The 23936-nt window shown below is 45.9% G+C and overlaps 1 protein-coding gene across 3 annotated transcripts in view; it reads right to left on the bottom strand.

The window, feature by feature from the left end:
* The window catches only part of MARK1 (microtubule affinity regulating kinase 1), a 53084-nt gene extending 30816 nt beyond the window's left edge, over positions 1-22268 (bottom strand). The window contains exons 1-3 of one of the 3 annotated variants that reach the window (XM_036235462.1): positions 22021-22268; positions 1040-1243; positions 7-60 (exon numbers count right to left, since the gene is read on the bottom strand). In XM_036235462.1, coding sequence (XP_036091355.1) covers positions 7-60; positions 1040-1243; positions 22021-22071 — 309 coding nt within the window. In that variant the 5' untranslated portion in view covers positions 22072-22268. Of the gene's footprint in view, positions 1-6; positions 61-1039; positions 1244-20844; positions 21058-22020 lie in introns of those variants that run through there. The other 2 variants (XM_016165075.2, XM_036235461.1) reach the window with 2 other exon arrangements.
* Between the last annotated feature and the right edge of the window lie 1668 nt (positions 22269-23936).

Raw genomic sequence — 23936 nt, 5'->3', positions numbered from 1 at the left:
AAATACCTTTTGTAGGCTGGTAGGATTTAGCTGAGTTTTATCTATTATTTTCACAGCAACCTAAAAAAGAGAACCATTAAACTATATGAGAATATATTTTAATGAATAAATATTTATAAAGAAAATATCTTTTGTTTCATTCCTAACTAGATATACTTCAGCTACATTTGGTGTTCACATAATTGGGTAATAAAGTTTTGATAATTTGACAACCTTAGAATATATTCCATTGCTCTAAGTCTTTAACCTACTCAATTCTGAGTCAATGATGAAATTAAGCTTCTGTTATTTCCTCTAAGCTTCCCCTTTTAAAGTAAAAATCATGTATATCTTAATCTTTTATATTCTTGATCTTGATAAGTTGCGACTAGCAGAGGGTGCAGGCTTATATGATGCTCAGGGCAAAAGAAAAATTTCCTAAAAACGTTCTCTGAGATTGTTCATAATGCCCTAACTGGGTCCAGTAAACATTAAGTAACATAGGATGCTAGATGTTTAACTATGTTTAACATTTAACATATAAATTATTACATATATTAATAATTATCATTATTAAATACATAAATTTTTGTTACACACAAAACACATGGGATTTAAGAAACCCAATTCTCTTATTACCTGAGAAAAACATCTGTGTAATGATAACACTTGCTCCGTGTGGTCTCTAAACGAGTGGGCTACTCTCTACACATGTATAACCTACTTTATTCGTCAGCAGTAATTAATAAGAAGTTACCCTAGCCCTGCTCTTGGGGCAAGATGGCAAAGGTCACCCGAACAGTTTACAGGAGCAACGTAACGGGACGGAAGTCTGAGACGGGCCCATTTCCACCACGCTCGATCTTTGAGAGGCTAACATGTGGGGTGACACTTTCCTAAACATTAGAAGGCCAATGTTTTACGCCAAGACACAGCGTTCCTCAGACGGCCACTGTCCTTTATTCCCCACTGTCGGAGGTCGGAACGCTTTCTAACACGACGCTGGAGAGGCCGACCCTCGACGCCCAGGCAAACATGAAAAGGCATCACGAAAACTCACCTCTCTACCAGTGAGAACATGTCTGGCCAGCTTCACTTTGGCAAAATTTCCCTTCCCTATGGTTTTCTGCAGACGGTAATTTCCAATGTGAGGCTGCTCGTCTGTCGCGGACGTGATGGAGTTTCGACAGCGGGGGATGTTCTGTCTGCTGCTGGACTTGGGAGGCGGGACGTGTGGCTCTGTGTATCCATCCACGGAGGTGTGCTGCGGAAAAGGTTTCGAGATTTCACGGTTGGTTAAACTGTATTGGAAAAGGACCGTCGAAAAGGCTACGAATAATTTTCATTAAGAATTCCTCTTCGATGAAAACACATCGCATGACGTGATTTTAAAATCTAAGTCTTCTATTTGTGATTTCGACGGGGCTCGTGCCCCCTTTGCCAGGGAGAAGAATGTAACTATTTAGAATGACATGTTCTGCATAGCTTTGGGTATATGTTTTTGTTTTAAAAAGTATAAATGAACAGGGGTTCCACAGACAATACTCCCGCGAGGGTGTTAAACCTTGAGGATGGATCGGTTGACAAAGCAGTCAGATCGTGTCGTTAAAACGTCGTTAATGCGAAGACAAAACTAGACCGACCACGTGCCACGTTTACCCTTTCGTTTGCTGTGCGTGTAACTCAGCCCACTGACCGACCAGCTGCCCGCTGCACGTATACCTCGAATCGCTTCCCGCCCAACCCCCTCTCTCACCATGCTCACCACGCCCAAGCAAGAGCTATCGGTAGCCTTGCTTTGGCTCCGTGACCTCATATCCACTGCAAAGATGTCACTTTGTCTCACAGACTCACACTAGCCGACGATGGCAGTGAACAGCAGATCCTGTTCACCTGCAGGTCCGCACCTGAGATCCCAGGTAAAGCCGCCTAACGAACTGTCTCACCAGCTCTGATAGGTCCTGCTCTCCTCTGGTTTTGTCTACATTCCTACGTACAGACAATCAATCCCTAGCTGTCTTTGTGAAAACATAGAATCACACGTATTAAACATAACATCCTTCTCCAACTGGCTTCTTACAAATACTGAAGATGAGGAGAACAAATAGCCAAAGAAGGAAATCTTTTCTTTGCAAAGTAATTCAGACCTCTGTCATCCTACCTACACTACCAAAACTTGTCTGAAATGTTTGATCAGAAATTTCTTAAAGATAACATTAACGACGACTGTGTCATGCAAAGCACGATTCAAAGTCAGCCATTTTTTTTTTTATGTTACTGCTTTCTAAAGTTTTTAAAAGCTTGGTTCAGGATTCAATTGGGTATATGACCAGAAGGCACAGTTAACTCTATACAAGAAAATTATGACAATCTATCACCTCAATTTGACAATCACGGAGTGATAAGCTAGAAAAACAGAAACGAGATGAGACTATCCCATCAAACACTCCTTCAGCACCACAGCAATGCTTTTGAAGAAGAAAAATATACAGGAGAAAGATTTATTTGTATCATCTTTCCACTGCTGGCATAAACATAAACCCAGAAAATGCAAGTAAATCAACACGACCTTTTGGAAGCACTGCTTGGGTCCCACACAGTTGGCGAGAGAGAGAAAACACGCCTGATAACCGACTGATTCAGAGAGAATCATCTGGTGATTCTTAACTCGTCCTTTCACATTCGGCTTAGACATGACTGCCCAGGGAAACCCATACATCGTATCGGAGGTTTTATTTCCACCTCAACTAAGCTGCGTTCAATGCCCGTTTTTGGTTTTTCTACAGTTACACTTTAGCAATTCATCACCCCCAATTTTTCAATTAATTTTTATTAAGGTGATATATGCACAGGGTCAGAAGTGTCCGGTGACTCTACTAGGCTGCTAACGAGAAATATCCCCAGAGCCACACTCCCCGACGTCACCCTCCCAGACGTCAAGCCCGCCCCCCATGGCCTTTCCCTTTTTTCAAAACGACGCGCTTTCACTGATAATTCTTGGCTCATGGGTCTTAGACATTCTCTCAGTTTCCTACTATGGTCCATTAAAATTAAGATCTTTAAGCCTTCCCTCCCCTCTTCCCATCCTCCTAACGCAGCGTAACCGAATTTTCAGTTAAAAAACCTTGTGTTTACATGATTACGACTTGTAAATACTCATTCGGTGGAAGCCAAGTCGTAGAGCACGATGCTCCTACTCGATTTTGTCAGCCTCACTGCGGTCTAAATAACGCACGATGAAATCTACCACATTTCCGTACACGATCTGAATTGTGACAAATGTATGTTCCTGAAACATGACCATGTAAACATGTAAAACACTTCCCCGTGCCCCTGTGCGGTCCACACCCGCCTTTCGCTGATGCGCTTTCTGACATGGTAGTAGATAAGATTCCCCGTCCAGAGGATAAACGGTATGCGACGGTTTCCAACACCGTACCTATGCTTAGACACTGGATGGCAGAGGGAGGGGGACAGATGGAGAAATTATGAAGGAGAATTACTCTGGGGATCAGGAAAGAAAATACTTTAGATAAACCTATCATGCGACATATGGACATATTTGCTTCTATTTAAAAAAAAAACACGCAACACTAGGATAAACTGAAAACTAATAAAAACGGTTATCTATAGGGTAGGGAGACAAGAGAAATGAGTGACAGGAAGACCGCTCAGAATATACCTGTGATACGGCTTCAATTTAAAGTCACCCTCCCTCTGGACCCCCCTCACGGCCAGTGTCCGCACAGAGCTCGTGTCCTTAGGGCGGACTCTGCTGTACCCAGGGGACTGTGGTTGTCCAACTCTGCTTCTAACTAGAAACGAGACGGTGAGAAGAAGAGATCAAAGGTCTGAAGACACAGTTGGTCCCAAGGACGTGGACAGGGAGAAATCCCCCTGGACTCTCCTGCTGGCCTCCGGGACACAGGTGGTTCCTCCGGCAGAGGCCACGGCGAGACCCCCTGGGCCGGGAGACGTCTGCCTGCACCGAGTCCCATTCGGGTGTCACGGCCCCCAACGCCCCCCTCGCGGGGGGACCAGACGGGGGGCTCGGCAGGCAGCCGAGGCTCACGGAACACGGCAAGCACAGCTCGCTCGCCATCCCTCTGCGCTGCCTTCTGCTCCCCCGCTACGGTGAGGGCGACGTCGACGAGTCGAGAGTACGGACCGGCTTCCCCGAGCGAACGTTAAAACGGAATTCTCTGGCCACCACCATCCCACGATGGCAGCGCCATCAGAATCGGCGGCTAGCTCACCACACACATCCACGGGCGCCTGGTGATGGTCGCTGCCGAGAAAAATGGACCCTCCGCGCTACGGGCCGAAGGCTCAGCGAGAACGGGACGGAAAGGTGTCTGGTGACTGTGACTTAATGAATTTTCCCCTTGTGTTCGACTCATTTTTCACACCTACTACTCCATTTTTTGATTTAAGAGCTGGTGCAAACAATACCTTCCTAAAATAGGAAAGCAGAATGGTACACATTTGGGTTTTTATGTCCTTTTACAGAAAATAGGTAGCTTTGTACTGCCCTAAATTACGAGTGGAATTTTCCTCCCTCAAAAAGAAAAAGCAGAATGAAAAAAAGGAGATAATGTAATCTTCTAAAGAAGAGGATGAAAATAAAGAGGAAATTATTTTGGACCCTCTGCTCTTTGGTATTTGAATAAACTCTCTGAGAGGGAAAAAAAAAGAGTATTATTTCAGGAATACCATGAAACTATTACATTTCCACATCGTACTGTTTAGTTTAATTAAAAAATATTAACTGAGAACTGACGATTGCTGAGGAATAAACATAATTATAAGAAATGACCCTAAATATTAAAGATTGGGGAGAAAAACGAACACAAACAACTTAGGTATGAAACGGTAATTAATGAGACAGGTTTACCAAGGGCGCTGGCTTCCTGTCGCCTGGAGTTGTTTCCCAACATTAAAAGTTACTTTCAGGCCACGAGAGCCGTAATTCAGCAGATTCTTTTTAATCCGCCTTGCACCATACGGGATCTGTCCGGATGACACATTTAGGAAGCAATTTTCATATACATCTGGTCTTCTGCCTTCCTAGCAATGATCACTATGGTTGAATAATTTATCGCCCATCTCCAGGGGGCAGATAAAAAGTGCAGATCTGACACTCAGCAGAGCGCCTCGTACCTGACACCTGGCCCGACGGGCTCTCGTGTGTGGCCTGAACGAGGGAACAGCACGCGGGCCTGGGAACGAGCCTCCTCGGTGCGGCTGGTCTCTAAGGCCCACCGGATTAGCACAGCTGTCAGTTAATCACAGTTTCCCTCCGTGCTCGAAAGAGAAGTCACAGAGCAAACAAAACAAAACAAAACAAAACAAAACAAAACCATAAAAAAACCCACACGCACACTCTAAAGTGTTTGTATTAAATGAAAATCATAGAGAACAGAGAGAAATTAAATCCACGGGCTATTTAAAAGCCATTTAATGCACTGGTTTCCACTCTGTCCTTCGCCAAGCTAATGTTTTCAATAAATAAGCACGTAATCCATTTTAACTTGGCACTTTTCTCTTTTTTCTACTTCTGTCTTCGGATAGAAGTGCTGATTTACAGTAAAATGGCCAAAAGGAAGACAACGTGCATTCGGTCTGTATAAAAAGGATTATCCGTTGTTGGTAATTCAGTCAGTCAGGAAATGTAGGTAGAAAAATCTCAGTCTTCATCGACCTGAAAATACCTTTGTCCTTTACTCTTCAAGGGTCGCTTTGTTAAGAGACTTTGAAGTTAGTTATATTCGCTCACGTCACGTAAAGATTTTATCCCACCGTTTAATATATTTATTATCGCTGATGGAAGCTCTACTGTACACCTGTTGTTACTCTGGAAAACATGTTTTCTCTTGACTGCTGCTCAGATTTTCTTGGTATTTTGAGTCTGCAGTTCCACTCGGTAGGGATTTCTTTTTATTTACTCTGCTAGATATTCAAAGAGATACTGAAGACAGAATCTCTCTGACTCTGAATGACTCTCAGCCATCATCTTTTCAATGACTGCTGCTCACAGATTTCATCTGTTATCTGTTTCTGGAATGTCTTTTCAGTGTATGTTGTACTTTTTCATTCTAGGCTCCATATTTCCTAATTGCCTTTTCATATTCTCCATCTCTATTTCTCTCTGAGTCATGTGAAGTCATTTCCGGAGATTTCTACTACGCCAGCCCACCGAGCCCGACTCCGGCTAGCTGTAAGCTGGGGCTGGCCGTCCTAGTGAGCTCCGACTTCAATGACTAAGTCTTTCATTTGTCGAATTTCCACTTCGCTCTCTTTCTAAGCAGCTTACTCTTCGCACTTGTTCATCGTGATTTTTATTCCTGCCTTAAAAATTACTTTACACAACTTCAGTTCTTGCAGATCATTCGGATTGTTTCATTCTTTTTACTTCTTAGGGTAGTGTTTCTGTTTTTTGCTTTTTTGGGTTTTCTTTTGTATTTATTAATACTGCCCAAAGATGGTGAGTTTCATGTAACCCCTTAAAAAAAAAATCTGTTTGGTGACAGTTCTGAGTTGCAGATTTTTTAAAGTAATGCTACTAAGCACTGTTTCATTTTTTTCTACCAGAGTCTACCAAAGCCATGAACCTATGTTGACATTAATGTCTCAGTTTGGGGTTTCTACTCCACACACAGCCAAGAGTTGTAGTTTCCATTTCTTTAGGCCTTGGGTAGATGGCAAGCCTTCTCATCGATTCCTCAACCGAGACACAGTCCTTCTCAGTTTTCTTTGCCCAGAGAGGCAGCTCCGGGGGCTGTGAGTGTCACGCCGGGGGCTCACTCCCAGCTCCTCCAGCACAGGTGGGACCGGTCCCACAGTCCTGTCCCCACGAGAGCCCCGGAGCCACTGCCCCGTGCGCGCCCCGAGGGCCGCCACGCTGTCGGCTTGTGCCCACCATCCGGGCTTCGGTTTCTCTTCAAAGCTCAGTTATGTAGTTAATAAACTTTTTAAAAATTATATTTAAGCCTATCGGTGCGTTTGCAGCAATGAGGGAGGAACCGCGTCAACTCAGTCCGCTACAGTACTGGTCCCCACCTTCCCTCGGTGAGAATTCACTCAGTGATGCGCCTTTCCGTATTATCTATTCCGTATGACTCCCAACTCTTTATCCCCACTGTGACCCTTCCTTGAATTTCAGATGTAATTTTCTGTCAAGGAACTTATTTACAGAATGTGTGTGTGCGTGTGTGTGTGTGTGTGTGTGTGTAGCCTACGAATCAAGAAAAAAACACAACCAACCCCATTTTAAAATAGGCAAAAGATCTGTACGCATACATCACAAAAGAAAATACACGAATGGCCGATCGGCATGCTAAAAAAAAGCGCGTGGTCATCAGTCAGTGACGGGTCTATGAGCGTTATGATAGCGAAGTCAACGGAAGAACATTATATTCCAGTAGAGACAATGGCAGTATCGAAATTACCTTCGACTTGTTGAAACCTGACTTAGGACTTGCTTTTATGTTTGGGGTCGGTAAGACCAGTGCAGGCTCGAGAGAGAGAGAGAGAGAGAGAGAGAGAGAGAGAGCGAGCGAGCTCCCATCAGCATGTTCTACGCAGTCATCGGATCCGAGTGTATTTATACTCCTCTGAAGAATGAACGTTTTAGAAAACGGGAAGCCCGCGGAACAGCAGTTGAGCTGTGTGTTCTCATCTCTGCAGGCAGCAAACAGACGATATCCCGAGATGAACAACCGTGAATTTCCTCATCGCCGTGGTTTTGATTCTTCTTTTAAACACCTGAACATCTTCTGTTGCAAAGCAGGTAACGTGCACCTAACAGCTTAAAAACGACACCCCCCCCCCCCAGCCAGGTATGCGTTACCCTCATTCTACAGGTAAGGGAAGATGCTAAACGCCACACGCCCTGCGGATGACGAAAGCTGGGGTTGTCGCGCACCCTGAGGCATCACCGCCACCGAGAACGCCGGCGTCACTGGGCCGCTGTCCTCTCTACCCTCGGACTCCTTCTTTGCCACGTCGCCTTCCGACGACCGGCTCGGCTTTCTCACCCTCGACGCGAGGATTCCAGCGAACCAGAAAGTTCGCGTCGCGTTGTAAAGTTAATACGACTTTTGTATTAACGTTTAGTACAATGTTTACAATTTCTTAGTGTAAAAAGGAACATAAACTCATGCCTAAAATACAGGATTAAAAAAAAAAATACATTAAAATCCCGTATAATCCAGGAACCCTGAGGTAAGCACTTAAAACGTTGATATTTACCTCCTTTATCTAAACATAACAACCACCAGAATGAGAGTGACAGCTAACACGCAGAGAGCTCCTACCTACCGGCTACGGGCACTGTTCCCAGGACATTTGTCGTATGTGTTCGAGCATTTAAACTTCACAACCCTGGAAGGTGGGCCTGACTGCCATTCCATTTCACAGATACAGAACCTGAGGCAGAAAGAAATCCCACGGCTTTCCAAGGCCACAGAGCTAGTACTCGGCGGAGCTGGGATTTGAACCCACGCAGACTGACTTCGGAGCTTGTGCCTTAACCGAGCGGTCACGCTGCCTCCGGATCTGAACTGGGGTGTACAGAGGGGCGAGTACCTCTCTTGGGGAGGTAGGCAGGGAGCGGCTGAGCCCGTGTTTTATTTTTAGAGGGACTTCTCCCTAAAATACCCTCCTGCTCCGGACCCCGACAAATCCCCTGGGAGGTCTTTCACTACTGCTTGCCAGAAGACGTTGACTGAGTCCCCAGGGGAACAGAAGAAAACATTTGTCTAAATTATATCTAAAAATAGGGTATTAAGTTCTTTTTAGAAACTTCCTAGTTCTTTCACTCCCACAAGGACGAAGACCATAACGTAAACCCAAGCCAGAAATGACGACGGATGTTTGTTCTTTAAATCACTCTTGTAGTCATAATTCATTCTAAGCCCTTCCATTCAGATGTACTGAGTAAATGAAACAAAATTCGATAATTATTCCCTAGCATAAGCTGATAATCATTTTGACTTAAATGTCAATACGCTCTCTAAATAAATTTTCCGAAGTACAGTAAAATTCTAACTGATGACAAACTTATGCACATGAACATGAGGAAATAAATGGTCAGTTCATAAAAAAAAAGAATCAGAATTTAAAAAGCAAAAGTTGTACCTACAAAGCACGACCTCAGCTTCTTAAAGCACTTCTAAATTTTCCAGAGAATGAGCGAATCTTAATAGTATATATTTACTAAACATCCGCTGAGTAGCTACTCTGCGCACAGCACTGCGCTCAAGTCCTTAAGGCGGGGGAATGTGTTTTACTCACACTTTCTTGCTGTTTCCAATACAATCTAGCAAGCAATTCCGAAAAAACATTTGAAAGCCGGTCGTGCCAGGCACCACTGCTTGACGGCTGTGGAAATGTGCGTTCGGGTTCTCAGGACGTCTGCGGCACTACGTGTGGGGCGGCTTTAAGAAAATTGCAGAACAGTTCACAAGCACCGTTGCAACGAGCCTACGGGGTAGCTATTCAATTCCGGCAGGGGAGCCCAGTCTCCTCCTTGGCACATGCTTCCCTCCCCCGTTTCTGCCTCCCTCCTGCAAAGGAAAGTAGGAAGAAGGTGGACGCGATCAATCGGGCTCCTACCGGTCTCCTTCATTCAAGACTTTCCTCCTCGGCATGTCCTTTGGGCCGCGGTAGTCAAGAATTGACTAGAAAGTCAATTCCCCAGGTTTCAACAAGTGACCGGAGGCATATAATTCATTTCCCTCTAGTTGCTGGTATTTTAAACAGTAAATGGAAAGAATCTAAATCAATGGCAGGACTTAGCGGTGCTACTCAGTCAATAAATAATTTACACAGAGCAAAGTGTGCAAGGCGCTCTACAGATAAGCATCACAATGAGATGAACCAGTCAGTGCCAAGAGGAAGAGGGGTCAAATGACTTGCCCAAGGTCGTCTAGCCAGTGACTCAGCAGCTAAATAATCTCCCCTGGAGGTCGACTGATTAACGTCACAGGCGGGATGCCCAAAAAGGCTACGGAATCCCCACCCTAGCATCTGGCTGAATCCTCCTCCGAGCCCCTTTATGGTACACCCTGTTCCTCTGTCCCAAGCCTGGAGGGGCTCTCATTTCTGGTCCGCTAATTCTTTTATGGTTACCATGGGGGCTTCTCTAACACGACGGTGTGTATGAGATTTCATTAGAAAACATGAATTTTTTTTTCTTAATTGGTGTTAAAGTAATCATTATTCTGACGCTTGCGGAAGCGGTGAGGAAGACTATATTCACGGTTACGGTTACGGCGACGGGGCTGTTACCGCAGGGGAGAGGGACCAGTTCGGAATTCAGCGGTGACAGCTGCAGACCCACGGCTGAGGGCCGGAGGAAGGGGGTCGGTGGGTGGAAAATCACTAAGGCAAGACATCGAGGGGAGGGGCGTTCTGGGCGAAGGCAGGTCAAGGACTCGGATGTCCGAGGGAGGGGACGAGCGACTTGTTGAGATACCCGGGGTGGTCAGAGAGCGAGGGCGAGCAAATGCTCCCTGGAGGGACTGAGCGGAACTCCTCGCTGAGACCGGACTGTGCAGGCCACGCAGGGACGGGACAGACTGGAGGGCCATGGTCGAGGCCGAGCTGAGGAGGCCCAGAGGAGCCTAACGGAAGTTAGGGCACGGTCAGGGTCTTTATCACCAGCTCTGCCCTCTCCCCTGTACCTCAACCTCCTCCCAACATGCCGAAGTTGTCATCTGTGTCATAGAAAAGGCACCTTTGTGGCCTATGAGAAAGCAAGCCACTGAACTTTTAAACCTGATGTGCTTCTAAAACACACAGGCACACACAGAATGCAAATCTAAGCATGCCGACCCTCTACTTAAACCCTCCAACAGCACCCGCCAGCCCCAGGGCCAGGTCCTGCTAAGGCATGCTGGGCCCGGCCTGGCCTTCAGGCTAAACGCGCCCTCCCCCAGGCTCCTGCCCCCTCCTCTCCGCTTCACACTCGGGGCCTTCATGCTCCACGCTCTCGCAGCCCGAGAGTCTCCTCTTCCCACCGACTCGATTGTCGAGGGGCCGGAGCGACTTGGCGAAGGAGGACTTATCTTTCCAGCCTCAGGTCAAAGGCTAGGAACCTTTCTTGGGCGCTCCGTCCTGCCTCCCCGACCCTTCTTTATCCTGTGTCCCGATCGCTGAGCTGACAAGGAACCGAAACTCTGTACTGTGCTGGTGGGCGTCTCTGTCTGTCCCAGTCTTCGGGCCCCGAGTCCCTGCTGAGCAGGGGGCAGGTTTCGTTTTGCCTGGGTTTCCCTTTGCGTCCCTATGGCCTCCAACCGAGACGGAACAAACAGGAAAGGACATAAAAGCAAAACCGCTTTTGAAATCGAGAAAGCGGTACTGTTGATCCCCCCAAAGAAAGGTAGTCGCGTATCTTTAAAGATTTAAAATAAACCTGTGGCTAGATCCTGCACAAGGAGTTCGTTAGAACTTGGGACTGTTTCTCAGCTTCGGATCTGTTTACAACCTGAACGAAACTGACGCGGTGGTCGAAACAGTGTTAAATAATACTTTCTCAGAAAAAAAAAAACAAAACAAAAACAAAACGATCGCCTATAACCAAAGGCACTGTATGCTGAAGTCTTTCATTTTGCCGCCGCCCACCCTTCCCAATACGGTCAACCAGATAAAGCCGGGAAAAGGTAGGCGAGAACGTGAAATTCCCCATCGCCCCCTTCGTCGATCGCAGACCCACAAACACCACCAACACGTAAGTTTATTCTCTCCAAGCCGGACAGTTAATTCCCTGTTACTTTCTAGTGCTCTCGTCATCTATTAAAAAGATCGAGTCATCATTTTTCCCGCCCTACCTTCTATAACAAACATCAACCATATCTTTTTTTTTTCATTTTAATCAAAAGATGAGAGATTCAGTACGATGTAATCATCGCCATCGCATAACTCACTGTTTTGCAAAGCCTAGTCGGTGGGTATCAACATCGGAACTACCTAGGGTTTATGAAAATAGGAATTCCTGGGCCCCATCCTAGAGAAACTGAGTAAGGACATGGAGTGGGCGAGGCAGAGGTTAGGAAGGTGAATCTGAAATGATCTCCCCAGCTGGTGCACAAACTCGCTGTATTTGAGAATAAACTGTCCTGATTTAGTAAATTGTTTAGTACCCCCAAACACCTAGGATATACAGAGGTAACGTGGGACGTAATCCCTGATCCCAAAAAACTTTCAATTGAGTTAGGAAGATAAAGTTTACACACACTGGAATTATAGAACACCGCTAAACTCTGTGCTATAGAATGGTCTTCGAACTTTAGAACAAGTGCCCCTACTTTTAAAATTTTCAAGTATGGACCACCTTAGAAAAGCCAACTTAAAAATTACATATGTATTATACATATCTACTAACAGATTATTTACATTAAAAAAATCATAATACTAAAAAAAGGAAAGTTTTTGGAAACATAAAACTTAAATGACACAAACTTTTCAGTGATTTGTAAAATATTACTAACATTTGCCATGTAAGTATGTTCCTTAACTCTTCAGATCATGGTGTAACAATTTGTGATGCAGACAGTTTAGAAACACGAAACAATAAAATTTAAAATACAACAGATGGGCAAAGGGACGAGTGGAGCATGTGTCCGGCACCCTGGCTTTTCAGGGAGCTGCCTGAGGACGGGTTTCCGTCCAGCTTGACTCAGGGCACAGCTGGGAATTAGCGAATGCCAGGCCCCGGGGGCTGCTGAGAACGAAGAGCTGCTCGGTGTGCTGGTGTTTCAGAGGGACCACGATACAGCAGGGGCACCAGAGGGGACCAGAGATTAAGAGCTCCCAAGGACAAGAAACCACGAACCCATCCAGTCAAGAGTCGCCGCACGCAAGGTAAGAAGACACATGCACAGAGCAGACCTGAGAGCCCTGAGTGTCTCCAGCGGGAATGAAATGTGAAGATCTTGCCAGGTATCAAGCCGGTCTAGAAAGACTGGGAGAGGTAGTCGACTTTTAAAATGCATGGCTACCAACATGAAGTCACAAGGAACGCAAAGAAACAGGGCATAAAATAAATCTCCATAAGCCAACCCTTATGAAACGAAGGTGTATTATCTGACAAAGAATTAAAAACATTTGACATAAAGCTGCTCAATGAGTTCATGAAAATAAGAATTTCCACAAAGAGGTAGGTAATATTTAAAAAAAGAAACAAATAGAAATTTTGGAAGTAAAGAATTCAAGAACTAAAATAAAAAATGCAATAGAGGGGTTACTGCCGACTTCACGAAGCAGAAGAAACAATCAGCAAAACTGACGACAGGTTGTTTGAAATGATCTAGTCAGAGAAGCAAAAAGAAATATAATGAAAAACAGTGAAGAAAGCCTGAAGAACTTACGGGATACCATCAAATGGACTAAAATGCACATTATGGGAGTCCCAGAAGGAGAAGAGAGAAAGGACAGAAAGCTTAAAGAAGAAAAAAAAAAATGGCTGAAAGTTCTGAAGTATGGGCAAGGAAAGGGACAACCTGATTCAAGAAATCCAAAAGGACTTCAACAGGATGGACCCAAAGGTGTCCACTTGTCAAAAGTTAAAGACGGACATTTGAAAGCAGCAAGAAAAAAGCAACTTGTCACATACAAATGAAACCCCATAAGCCTACCAGCAGAAAACTTGGAAACCAGGAAAGAATGCGATACTGTATTCAAACTGCTGAAAGAAAGAAACAAAGAAACAAACAAACAAAAACAACAACAAAAACTGCTAACCAACTCTCTATATCAAGCAAAACTGTCCTTCGAAAATGAAGGGGAGATAAGAACTTTCACAGATGAACAGAAGCTGAGGGAGTTCATTACCACTAGAACTGCCTCACGCGAAACGCTAACGGGCGTCATTCAAGTTGAAACAAGAAGGTGCTGAACAGCAACAGGAAAGCGCACGGAAATATAAAGTTTGTTGGCGAAGGGAAATATATCGGCAAACACGGAATACTGTGATACTGTAATGACAATGCATAAATCATTTTAATTCTGGTTAAAAGACATAAGCATTTTAAACACTAATAAAATACGTTCATGATTACACGATATAAAAAGACATAATTTCTGGCATTAATAATTTAAAGTGTGGGGGAGGGAAAAGTAAAAGTGTAGAATTTTTGTCTGAGATTAAAGCTGTCATCCGTCTAAAATAGACTGTAATAAGGTATTTTGGGTTAGCTGCATGGTAACCACGAAGAAAATACCTACAGAAGATACACAAAAGAAAACGAGAAAGGAATCAAAGCATGTCGCCACACACACAAAAATCAACAAAATACAAAGAGAGCAAGAGCGGTTAAGAGAAACAAAGAACTACAAAACCCACAGAAAACAATGAACAAAATATCAATGTTGAAATCGTCCCCTATCGACAACTACTTTATATATAAATGGATTAAACTTCCTAATCAAAATACGTAGAGTGGCTGAATGGATAAAAAAAAGAAATCTCTCCAGCTATATGCTAAGGACACACACACATTGAAAGTGAAAGGATGGAAAAAGATATTCACGCCGGTAGTAACCGGCGGCCATACTTACAGCAGACAAAACAGACTTGAAGTCAAAAACTGTCACGTGAGACAAGAAGGACAAAAAGGGACATTATATAATGATTCAAAGGATCAATTCACCAGGAAGATTTAACAATTATAAATATGTATAGAGACAACATCAGAGCACTTAAGTATAGGAAGCAGGCATTTTTAAATCTGAAGGAAGAAACAGATAGCAACGCAGTAACGGGACATTTCATCACGCCATTTTCAATAACAGACAGAACGTCCAGACAGAAGATCAAGGAAAAAACAGAGGACGTGAGCAATATGACAAACTAAATGGACCTAAGAGAAATATACAGAACGTTTCACTCGACAGCAGCAGAGTCCACATTCCGTCAAACACGCATAACATTCTCCAGGACAGATCTCACTGAGTCACGAAACAAGTCTTAGCCAATTTAAAAATACTGAAATCATACCAAGTATCTTCCCCAAACTGACGACATAAAACTAGAGATCAGTAACAGAAAGAGAATTAGAAAATTCGCAAACATGTGGAAATTAAACAGCATACTCTTCAACAACCAATGGTCAAGGAATCAAAAGGGAAATCAGAAACTTCTTGAGACAAATGAAAACGTAATATATAAAAACTTAAGCGATGTAGCAAAAGCACCACTAAGAGTGAACTACATTGAAAGAGAGAGAGAGAGATCTCAATGACCTAACTATACGCCTCGAGGAACTAGACAAGGAAGAAAATCCTCAGCTCAAAGCTAGCAGAAGGAAGCAAATTGTAATGAAGATTAATACAAGAATAAGTGAGATGGAGAATTGAAAAACAATAGAAAAGTCAACAACGCTAAGAACTGTTTTTATCCAAAGATCGACACATAACAAATCTTTAGACAGACATTAAAAAAGAGAGAGAAGACTTAAAAAAAACATGAAATCAGAAATTAAAGAGGAGACATTGCAACTAATGCCACAGAAATAAAAAGGCTCATAAGAGAATACTAAGAATAACTATATGCCAACAGATTGGAAAACCTAAGAGAAATTCCTACAAACATACAATCTATTAAGATTCGACCATGAACAAATAGAAAATCTGAAAAGATATATAACTCGTAAGAAGATTGAATCGGTAATTAAAAACCTTCCAACCAAGAAAAGCTCAGTACCAGAAGCTTTACTGGTGAATTCCACAAACGTTTAAAGAACTTATACCAATCCTTCTCAAACTCTTCCGAAAAATGAAGAGTACACTTCCTAACTTGTTATATGACGACAGCGTTACTCTCATACCAGAGCGAGAAAAAGACATAACAAGAAAAGAAACTACAGGCCAATTTCCTGATGACTACAGATGTAAAAATCTAAACAAAATATTAGCAAACCAAAATTTAACAGCATATTAAAGAACCATAAACCATGACCAAATGGATTTCATCCCTGGGATACAAAAAAGGTTCAACAAACAATAATCACGGTGACACACCACACGTTAACAGAACAAAGGATGAAAAGGACAGGGTCGTCTCTACGGATGCAGAAAAGGCGTGTGACCAAAGGGTTCAACATTCTTTCAAGATAAAAATGCTCAACTCTCTAGAAATGGACGACTTACGTGAACATAAGAAAGGCCGTATATGAAAAGCCCACAGCTAACATGCCCAGCGGTGAAAACTCGAAAGCTTTTCCTCTGAGATCACAAACGAGGCAAGGACTCACACTCTTGACGCTTATCGTCAACTCAGTAATAAAAATCATAGCCAGAGCAATTAGGCAAGAAAAAGAAGATATCCAAATTGAAAAAAGTATTTCTTCACAGATGACATGTTATATATATATAGGAAACACTACAGATCACACACACACACACACACACACACACTCAGAACTATAAACGAATGCAGTTAAGTCGCGGGATACAAAATCAACAAACAACAATAACTTGTTTCTCTATACCATAACAATAATATAAAAAAGAAATTAAAAAACAATCTCATTTTCAATAGCATCAAAAACAAATATTTAGGAATAAGCTTAACCAAGGAGGAGAAAGACTTATACACTCAAAACTACAAAACATTAATGGATTGGAAGGTTTAATATTGATAAAACGGCTGTACTAGTTAAAGAGATCTACAGGTTTACTACAATCCCTATGAAAACCCCAATAGCACTTTTTACAGAAACAACAACCAAAAAAAGAACAGTCCTAACACACATATAGATAATTCAGGACTCACAAGGACCCCGAATTGTCTAAATTTTCTTGAGAAAGAACCAAAAAGCTGGAGGCCTCACAATTTCTGGCTTCAAAAAATATTTTAAGCTATAGTAATTCTAACAGTATGGTAATGACTTAAAGATAGACATGCAGACCAACCAAACAGAACTGACAGCCCAGAAATAAACCTACACGTGCACATATGGTCAAACGATCTTTAACAAGAGTGCCAGGAATATACAAGGAGGAAAGAAGAGTTTTCTCAACAAACGGTGTGGAAAAACTGGATATCCAGAAATTGGATTCTTTCTCTTTCATTACATACAAAAATCAACTCAAAATAAATTAAAAACTTAAATGTACTACCTGAAAATATAACACTAAAAAAAAAAAAAAAACTGGGGGAAAAACTTTATTATGTTGTTCTTGGAAATGATTTCATGGAGATGATACCAAAAGCATGGGCGAATAAGGCAAAAGTGGGTGGAACCACATCAAACTAAAAAGTCTCTGCACAGCGAAGGAAAAAATCGACAGAGTGAAAAGGCAAGCTGTGTAAAGGGAGAAAATACTTGCAAATCATATATCTGAAAGGGGGTTAACATCTAAACTACATAAGGAATTTCTACAATTCAATAGCAGGAAAAAAAAATAACCTGATTTTTAAAAAATGGACAAAGGACTTGAATAGATGTTTCTCTATATAAATGGCTAAAGACATATGAAAAGATGCTTAGTGTCACTAATTATTAGGGAAATGCAAATCAAAGCCACAATGAGATATCACTTCACGCCCATTAGGATGGCCATTATTTAAAAAACAACAACAACAACAACAACAACACCAAAAATCTAGACAATAACAAATGTTGGTGAGGATGTGGAGAAATCAGAACCCTTGTGCACTCTTAATGGGAAAGTGAAATGGTACAGCCACTTTGGAAAACAGTAGGGAGTTCGAACGATTAAAAATAGATGCGGCAATCCCACTTCTAAGTATTTATTCAAAAGAACAGAAACCAAGGTCTCAAAGAGATATTTGCATCCCCATGTTCACTGCCACAGTATTCCCAATCACCAAGATAAGAAAGAAAAGAACACAAATGTCCACCGACAGATGAGTGGGTGAAGGAAATGTGCTAGACACATCCAGTGGAATATTTTTCCACCACAGAAAGGAAAGAGAGTCTGTTATAGGCTACAACGTGGATGAATCTTGAGGGCATTAAGCTAGGGGAGCGAAGCCGGTCATAGAATGATTAATATTGCACGATTTCTCTTTTAAGAGGTTGCTAAGGTCATCAAACTTAGAGAAGCAGGAAGTAGCACTGTGGCGGACAGGGGCCAGGAGGAAGGAGAACTGGGTATGAAGCTTCAGTCCTGCACGATGAAAAGGTTCCAGAGATTTCCTGGGCAACGCTGTGCCTGTCGCCCACGACGCCGCGCCGCGCTGTGCACTCAGCGATCCCTTAAGAGCTCAGATCTCACGTCGCGTGGTTTTTTCCCCTAGCGCGACAAAAAACATATTCGACAGAGGGTGTACGTAACAGTGATTTAAATGCAGCCGAAGAGATGCAGCTAACTGAAACACAGACCTAAACATATTATGCACAGTAACTGGACCGTAGATCTAACTATAGATCGTAGCGCAGAGAAACGATGAAACAGGAGAAGAAATGAATGAGAGTTTAAGACTAAAGATGTCGGACGGAATGAGAAATTTTAGCACGTCTTAATCGGAGCACCAGAAACACGGGAGAGAAGAGAGGTAAGGCAAATTTCAAAGAGGTGATGGTCGCGCATTGCCAAAATTAATAAAAGATATAAATCCACAGAGTTTAGATCTAAACAAATCATACGGCTCGTAGAACAGAGAGGCATGAACTCATGGGTAAAAAATGAATGAGATCTAACATAATCGGACTCCCAAAACAAAATCCTAGAGAGACACTAATATCTGTTGATGACAAATGGAAAATTCAAAAGGGGGACATGACAGCATGATCCCTTGTATATTACTCCTAGTCATCGCACCTGGCACCGGCAAGTACAGAATAAAAGCAGCAAAGTAACCCGGCAATTAGAATGCAGCACGGGACATGAGAGGTACGCACAGGGTCAGAGCAAACCCAAGGACAGTGGTGACTAACAATGATTCCCAGAGGACAAATGACCAGTGACCACCTTAGTCACGTCCAGTACTTGTTGCAGTCACCACTGTGAGTTTCAGATCTATGAAAAGAATCACCATTGAGCGTTCTGCTACTCAAAGTTTACAAATAACTTTAACCAAAGTCTACATTAAAACATCCCCAAAAGGAATCAGATCCCTTTTCTTCGTATTTATCAAAATCTCACCACCAAAAAGCTAGTCTGGACATTTCCAACCCGTAAAAAATAGCATTATTAGAGTTTTCCAACATGTGAAAAACATTTTTTCCTCGCTTCGTCTGAAAGCACATGAGAGTAATGGTGATATACTATTCCATGCTGGAACTATCGAAATATGATCTAACAGAAGAAAAGAAAAGCAATACTTCAACTAACCATTCTTTTACTGGACTTACTCTACAAACTATCAAACCCATTTGCAGACATTAATTCTAGTATCTGCAACATGGTTTTTCTACTTTACTATGAAGTGTTTATTGCCTTCAGAGTGAGTCATTGGTTGTTCAATTGTATTTAGCCATTTGAAGCCTGTTAATGCACACACAACTCCTCCATGGAAGAAAATATTTCTGAAAAAATACACACAGAATGGTCTCAAAAAAAATTATTTCTTTCTCACTCTACTATAAAGTGGAATATAGAAGATTAATGTTGCAACATTCCTCTTTTGAATTTTTAAATTTATCCTCAATATATATTAGTGACGTGGGAAAGGGTAGATCATTACAAACTCCCAAGGACACATAGTCCCGAATACGTTCTTGTATGACTAAACACATTTTTATATAAACTGCAAGTGATTTCAATACAACACCAAGATGGTTTTTTAAATTATCATATTTATTTTAATTTCTAGTGGTAAAAAAAAAATGTCTTTAGTTGTGTCCTTAATATTCCAAAAGACTGAGATGCCTTTCGTAGTCATATAAATGTAAATTTTCAAAACCATTTTTCAAAATACATCGCAGGTGGCAAAACGTACATTTCGACTGCCACAATGGTATTAATCTAGTAGCTAACAAGTCAGTTTAGTACTTTACTTCATTGATGAGAGGTAAGAATGGATGATATTTACTACCCACCAGAGAATAAAGAGAAACAACAATCTGTGATTTAAATAGCCATCGGTGATGGTCTCTGTGATAAACTCCTACGGAGCCTTTAAATCAATTTAGCCCTATTTACTGTTTGGGATTATATTTATTTACCTTTTCTCTAAGCTCCCTGAGGGGACAGGCTTGTCTTCAATAGTACTCTGTATCCCAGTTCAAAACCAAAGCTAAGTGTATACTTTTACTGATAAATGAACAGCTGTAGTAATATTTTCCATGGCAATTAGGAGAAAATCAGGATGTGGGCAAAGTAAGCTAGTTGTGGGTAGAGTTATATACAACGCAATGACAACAAGGGACAAGAACATAAAAGTGACTTTGAAATAACATGTCCAGAAAGAGAGCAAATGCATTTAATGCAGCATAATAATTTTCAGAAGTACAACAAAATGTATCACACAATTATTGCTTAGCTTTAAAACCCCACATTTTGTACTACTCCTTGATGTAATTTCTATAATGCTATCTCATGTCTGAATAAAGTACCTTGTCATACAAGCATGAAAAGAGCTAAACACGCTATCCAAAACCCTCGAGAAAATAAAAGCAATGTATCTTCCCACCCTTCTGAGGTTAACACACCCAGTGTTTGCTAATAAAAATAAGTCTTACTTTTCACTGAAACTGAAATGACACTGAATGACGAGCCTTTTTAGAGTTTTTATGCGAAAAATTCTGCACCATCAACTTTAACCAACATTTTCATTTTTCTCCTTGACCTTCCTCACTCTCTCAATCAGAATTATGCATCGACTGTATATTTTTTTAAACAACGATGCAAATTGTTATCATTTATGGTCTCAGCAGACTTACACTGTATCTTTACCATTTTAAAAGGTACCCTGGAACAGCTTCCTGGGTCTTCTAACAGCCTCTTCCTAGAATTTCTTCTCCCTTCACGTGATTACATCAAGCCTCTGCGCTGCCCCATGCTCCAGGACCAAAGCAGCCGTTCACACCTTCCTCCCTGGCTCGCTCGCTTCAGAGGTGACTTTGCGTCTCTTCTCTCTCCTACCTTTTGTCTATAAACGCCAAAGGACTTCATTGTGTTTTGCTCACCCTGCGAAGGCATCGTACAGCAAGAGCTGGAGCGTCCACGAGTTAACTCGAGAAACAGAGATGTGGACAGCAGAGCAAAACTTGCTGTCCCTCTAGCTCCTTAAAGAACTCAGAAAATCAGCCCAGGCCCTGTTTACAGGTCACGAGAGTTGTCGTTGTTGTCGTCGTCGTTGTTGTTGTTAAATCTCTCCCACAAAAGAACTGACAGAGACACAGGCACAATTATACTTCTGGAGGTGGAAATACAACTGATCTTGTTCCTTGGGTTTTTAAGAATTTAAACAGCAGGGACATCTGTTTGTAGATAAAAACTCCTGAGGGCAAGTCGATCAAAAGCACAGACAACCCTTCCTTTAAAAAAAAAAATGCACCTTACGACACTGCCCGGAGGAGGAGGAGGAGAGATTTAAAGTAAAACCTGCCCTGATTTATCGCCACCGACTTGAGCAAGAGAAGAAAAGCCTTTGGTTTGCTGTGACCTCAGAGCCACGGAGGCTGTGGGTGAAATTCTCATCACTACCGAAGAGTGAGTGTCACGGCACTGCGAACTCGCGTGCACGCATGCACACGCGCGCACACACACACGCCCGTCTCCACCACCCTCCGCGGGCCCTCCGTGTCCGACCTGCCCCCCTCGTTGCCCACGACCCCCCATGTGGCCACAACGCTGCAAACAGCGAAGTCACGGGGCCCCGGAGAGGGGGGGTCGGCCGGCTCGCCCGCGGGGCCGGAGCCTCGGCGCGGCGCCGAAAGCCCGGGGAGCAGCAGGGCGGCCGGGCTGCGGGGACCCCCATCTCCGCGGGACCCCCCATCCCCGCGGGCGCCTCCTCCGCACGGCGCTGGGGCGCGCAGGGAGGCGCCGCGGGGTCGGGGGGCCGCGGGGTCGGGGGGCCGCGGGATCGGGGCGCCGCGGGGTCGGGGGGCCGCGGCCCCGGCTACTCACGTCCTCCGCGTCGCGCTCGTTCACCGTGGGCAGCGGCGTCCGCGCCGACATCTTGCGCGGGCGGCGGCGCCGGGTCCGGGCGGCGGGGCCGGGCGCGGGCTCCGGGCGCGAGGCGGGGCGCAGGCGCGGGGGGGACGAGGCCGCGGCGCGCGGGGAGGGCGCCGCCGGGGGCGCGGGCGGCGTCCGGCCCCGCTGGGCGCCCGGGGCCACGGCCGGAGGCGGACTCGCGCCTCCGAGCGCGGCCGGGGCCGCGGGCCTGACGGCGCCCCGCGCCCCGCCCCGCACTGCGCCCCCCGCGCCCCGCCCCGCGCCCCCCTCGCCCCGCCCGGCGCCCCGCCCGCACTTGCGCCCCCCCGCACCCCCCTCGCCCCGCCCCGCATCTGCGCCCCCCGCGCCCCGCCCCGCCCTGCGCCCCGCCCCCTCCCTGCGCCCCCCCTCGCCCCGCCCCGCCTGGCTCCCCCGCCCGCACTGCTCCCCCCCCGCACCCTCCTCGCCCCGCGCCGCACTGCGCCCCCCCGCGCCCCGCCCCGCCCGGCGCCCCGCCCCGCACTGCGCCCCCCCTCGCCCCGCCCCGCCTGGCGCTCCCCCCGCGCCCCTCCCCGCACTGCACCCCCCGCGCCCCGCCCCGCGCCCCCCTCGCCCCGCCTCGCACCGTGCCCACCCAACGCGACCCTCTCGCCCCGCCCCGCTCTGCGCCCCCCGCGCCCCGCCCCGCACAGCGCACCCCTATGCCCCGCCCGCACCACGCCCCCCTCGCTCCGCCCCCGACAGCCCCCCGCGCCCCGCCCCGCACAGCAACACCCCCACACGCCCCGCCCCGACAGCCCCCCGCGCCCCGCCCCGCACAGCGCCCCACCTCGCCCCGCCCCGGACAGCCCCTCCCGCGCGCCCGCCCGCGTCTGCGCCGCACAGCGCCCTCCCTCCCCCACCTCCCGCGCCCCGCACAGCGCAGCGGCGCCCCCTTCCCGCGGCGCCTCCCCCTGCGCCCCGCACAGCGGCGCCCCCTCCCGGCCCTCCGGGCGCGCTCAGGCCCCCGGCGCAGCCGGAGCGGCGCGGGCGCGGCGCCCACAGGCACTGGGCGTTGGGCGCCGGGTGGGCGGGCGCCAGCGGCGGGGCCGCCCCATCATCCGCTCATCGGGGATGCGGGGCCCCCCTCCTCCCGCGCGGAGCTCGGTCTCCCGGGAGCCGGCGCTGCGCCCTGTGCTCCGTGCTCGGGTTTCGCCAGGTGGAGGTGGCTGGGCGCCGATGCCGCGCAGCGGCCCTTGTTTTGTCCGTTTGGTCGGGGGACAATCGGGTGCGTTCTGACACCGGATCCTGCACCGCGGACCTTCCCCCCCCCTCCCCCCTGGGACCTGCTCCCTGGGGATCTGCCCTGTAAACTCCGCTCCTCGCCGAGGTTTCTCAATTCCCGCCCTCCCCGGGGCCCTGTCTCAGGCCCCTTCTGAAGGGAGCCGCTGAGGTCAGGGTCACCCTCACAGTCGATGGAAAGGCACAGAGCCCCTAGAAGCGCCGGCAGGGGCTCAGGCCGGGCGGCTCGGCCAGGCGGCCCCGACTGCGCAGCCTCCTTGGGAACGCGGCGGGTGGAAGAAGTCACCTCGTGCCCACCGCAGCACCCCAAGAGTGGATGGGACCCGGGAGTCACAGCATTTACCCTGGCCGATCGTCACTTCCTGGGACACAAGGAAGTGCCACTTAGGCCAGCTTGTTGAGGGAGGCCAGCAGTCTCTGATTTGGGCCCTGTCCTACCTCCTGCAGGTGGCTGCGGCACCCTCCCCCCACCTGCCACTTCTCACGTCCCGCAGACGTCCCTACATCAGGGGCTCATCGGCTCCTTGTAAAGCAATGCTGTCCCTTTGTCTTATTTGACAGCTCACATGTTGCACACTAGCCTCTAGGACAAAATCCTCACTATCTCA

Source organism: Rousettus aegyptiacus, unplaced genomic scaffold (genome assembly GCF_014176215.1).
Source record: "Rousettus aegyptiacus isolate mRouAeg1 unplaced genomic scaffold, mRouAeg1.p scaffold_m13_p_18, whole genome shotgun sequence".
Taxonomy (NCBI): Eukaryota; Metazoa; Chordata; class Mammalia; order Chiroptera; family Pteropodidae; genus Rousettus; species Rousettus aegyptiacus.
This window is presented reverse-complemented; position numbering and strand designations above follow the sequence as displayed.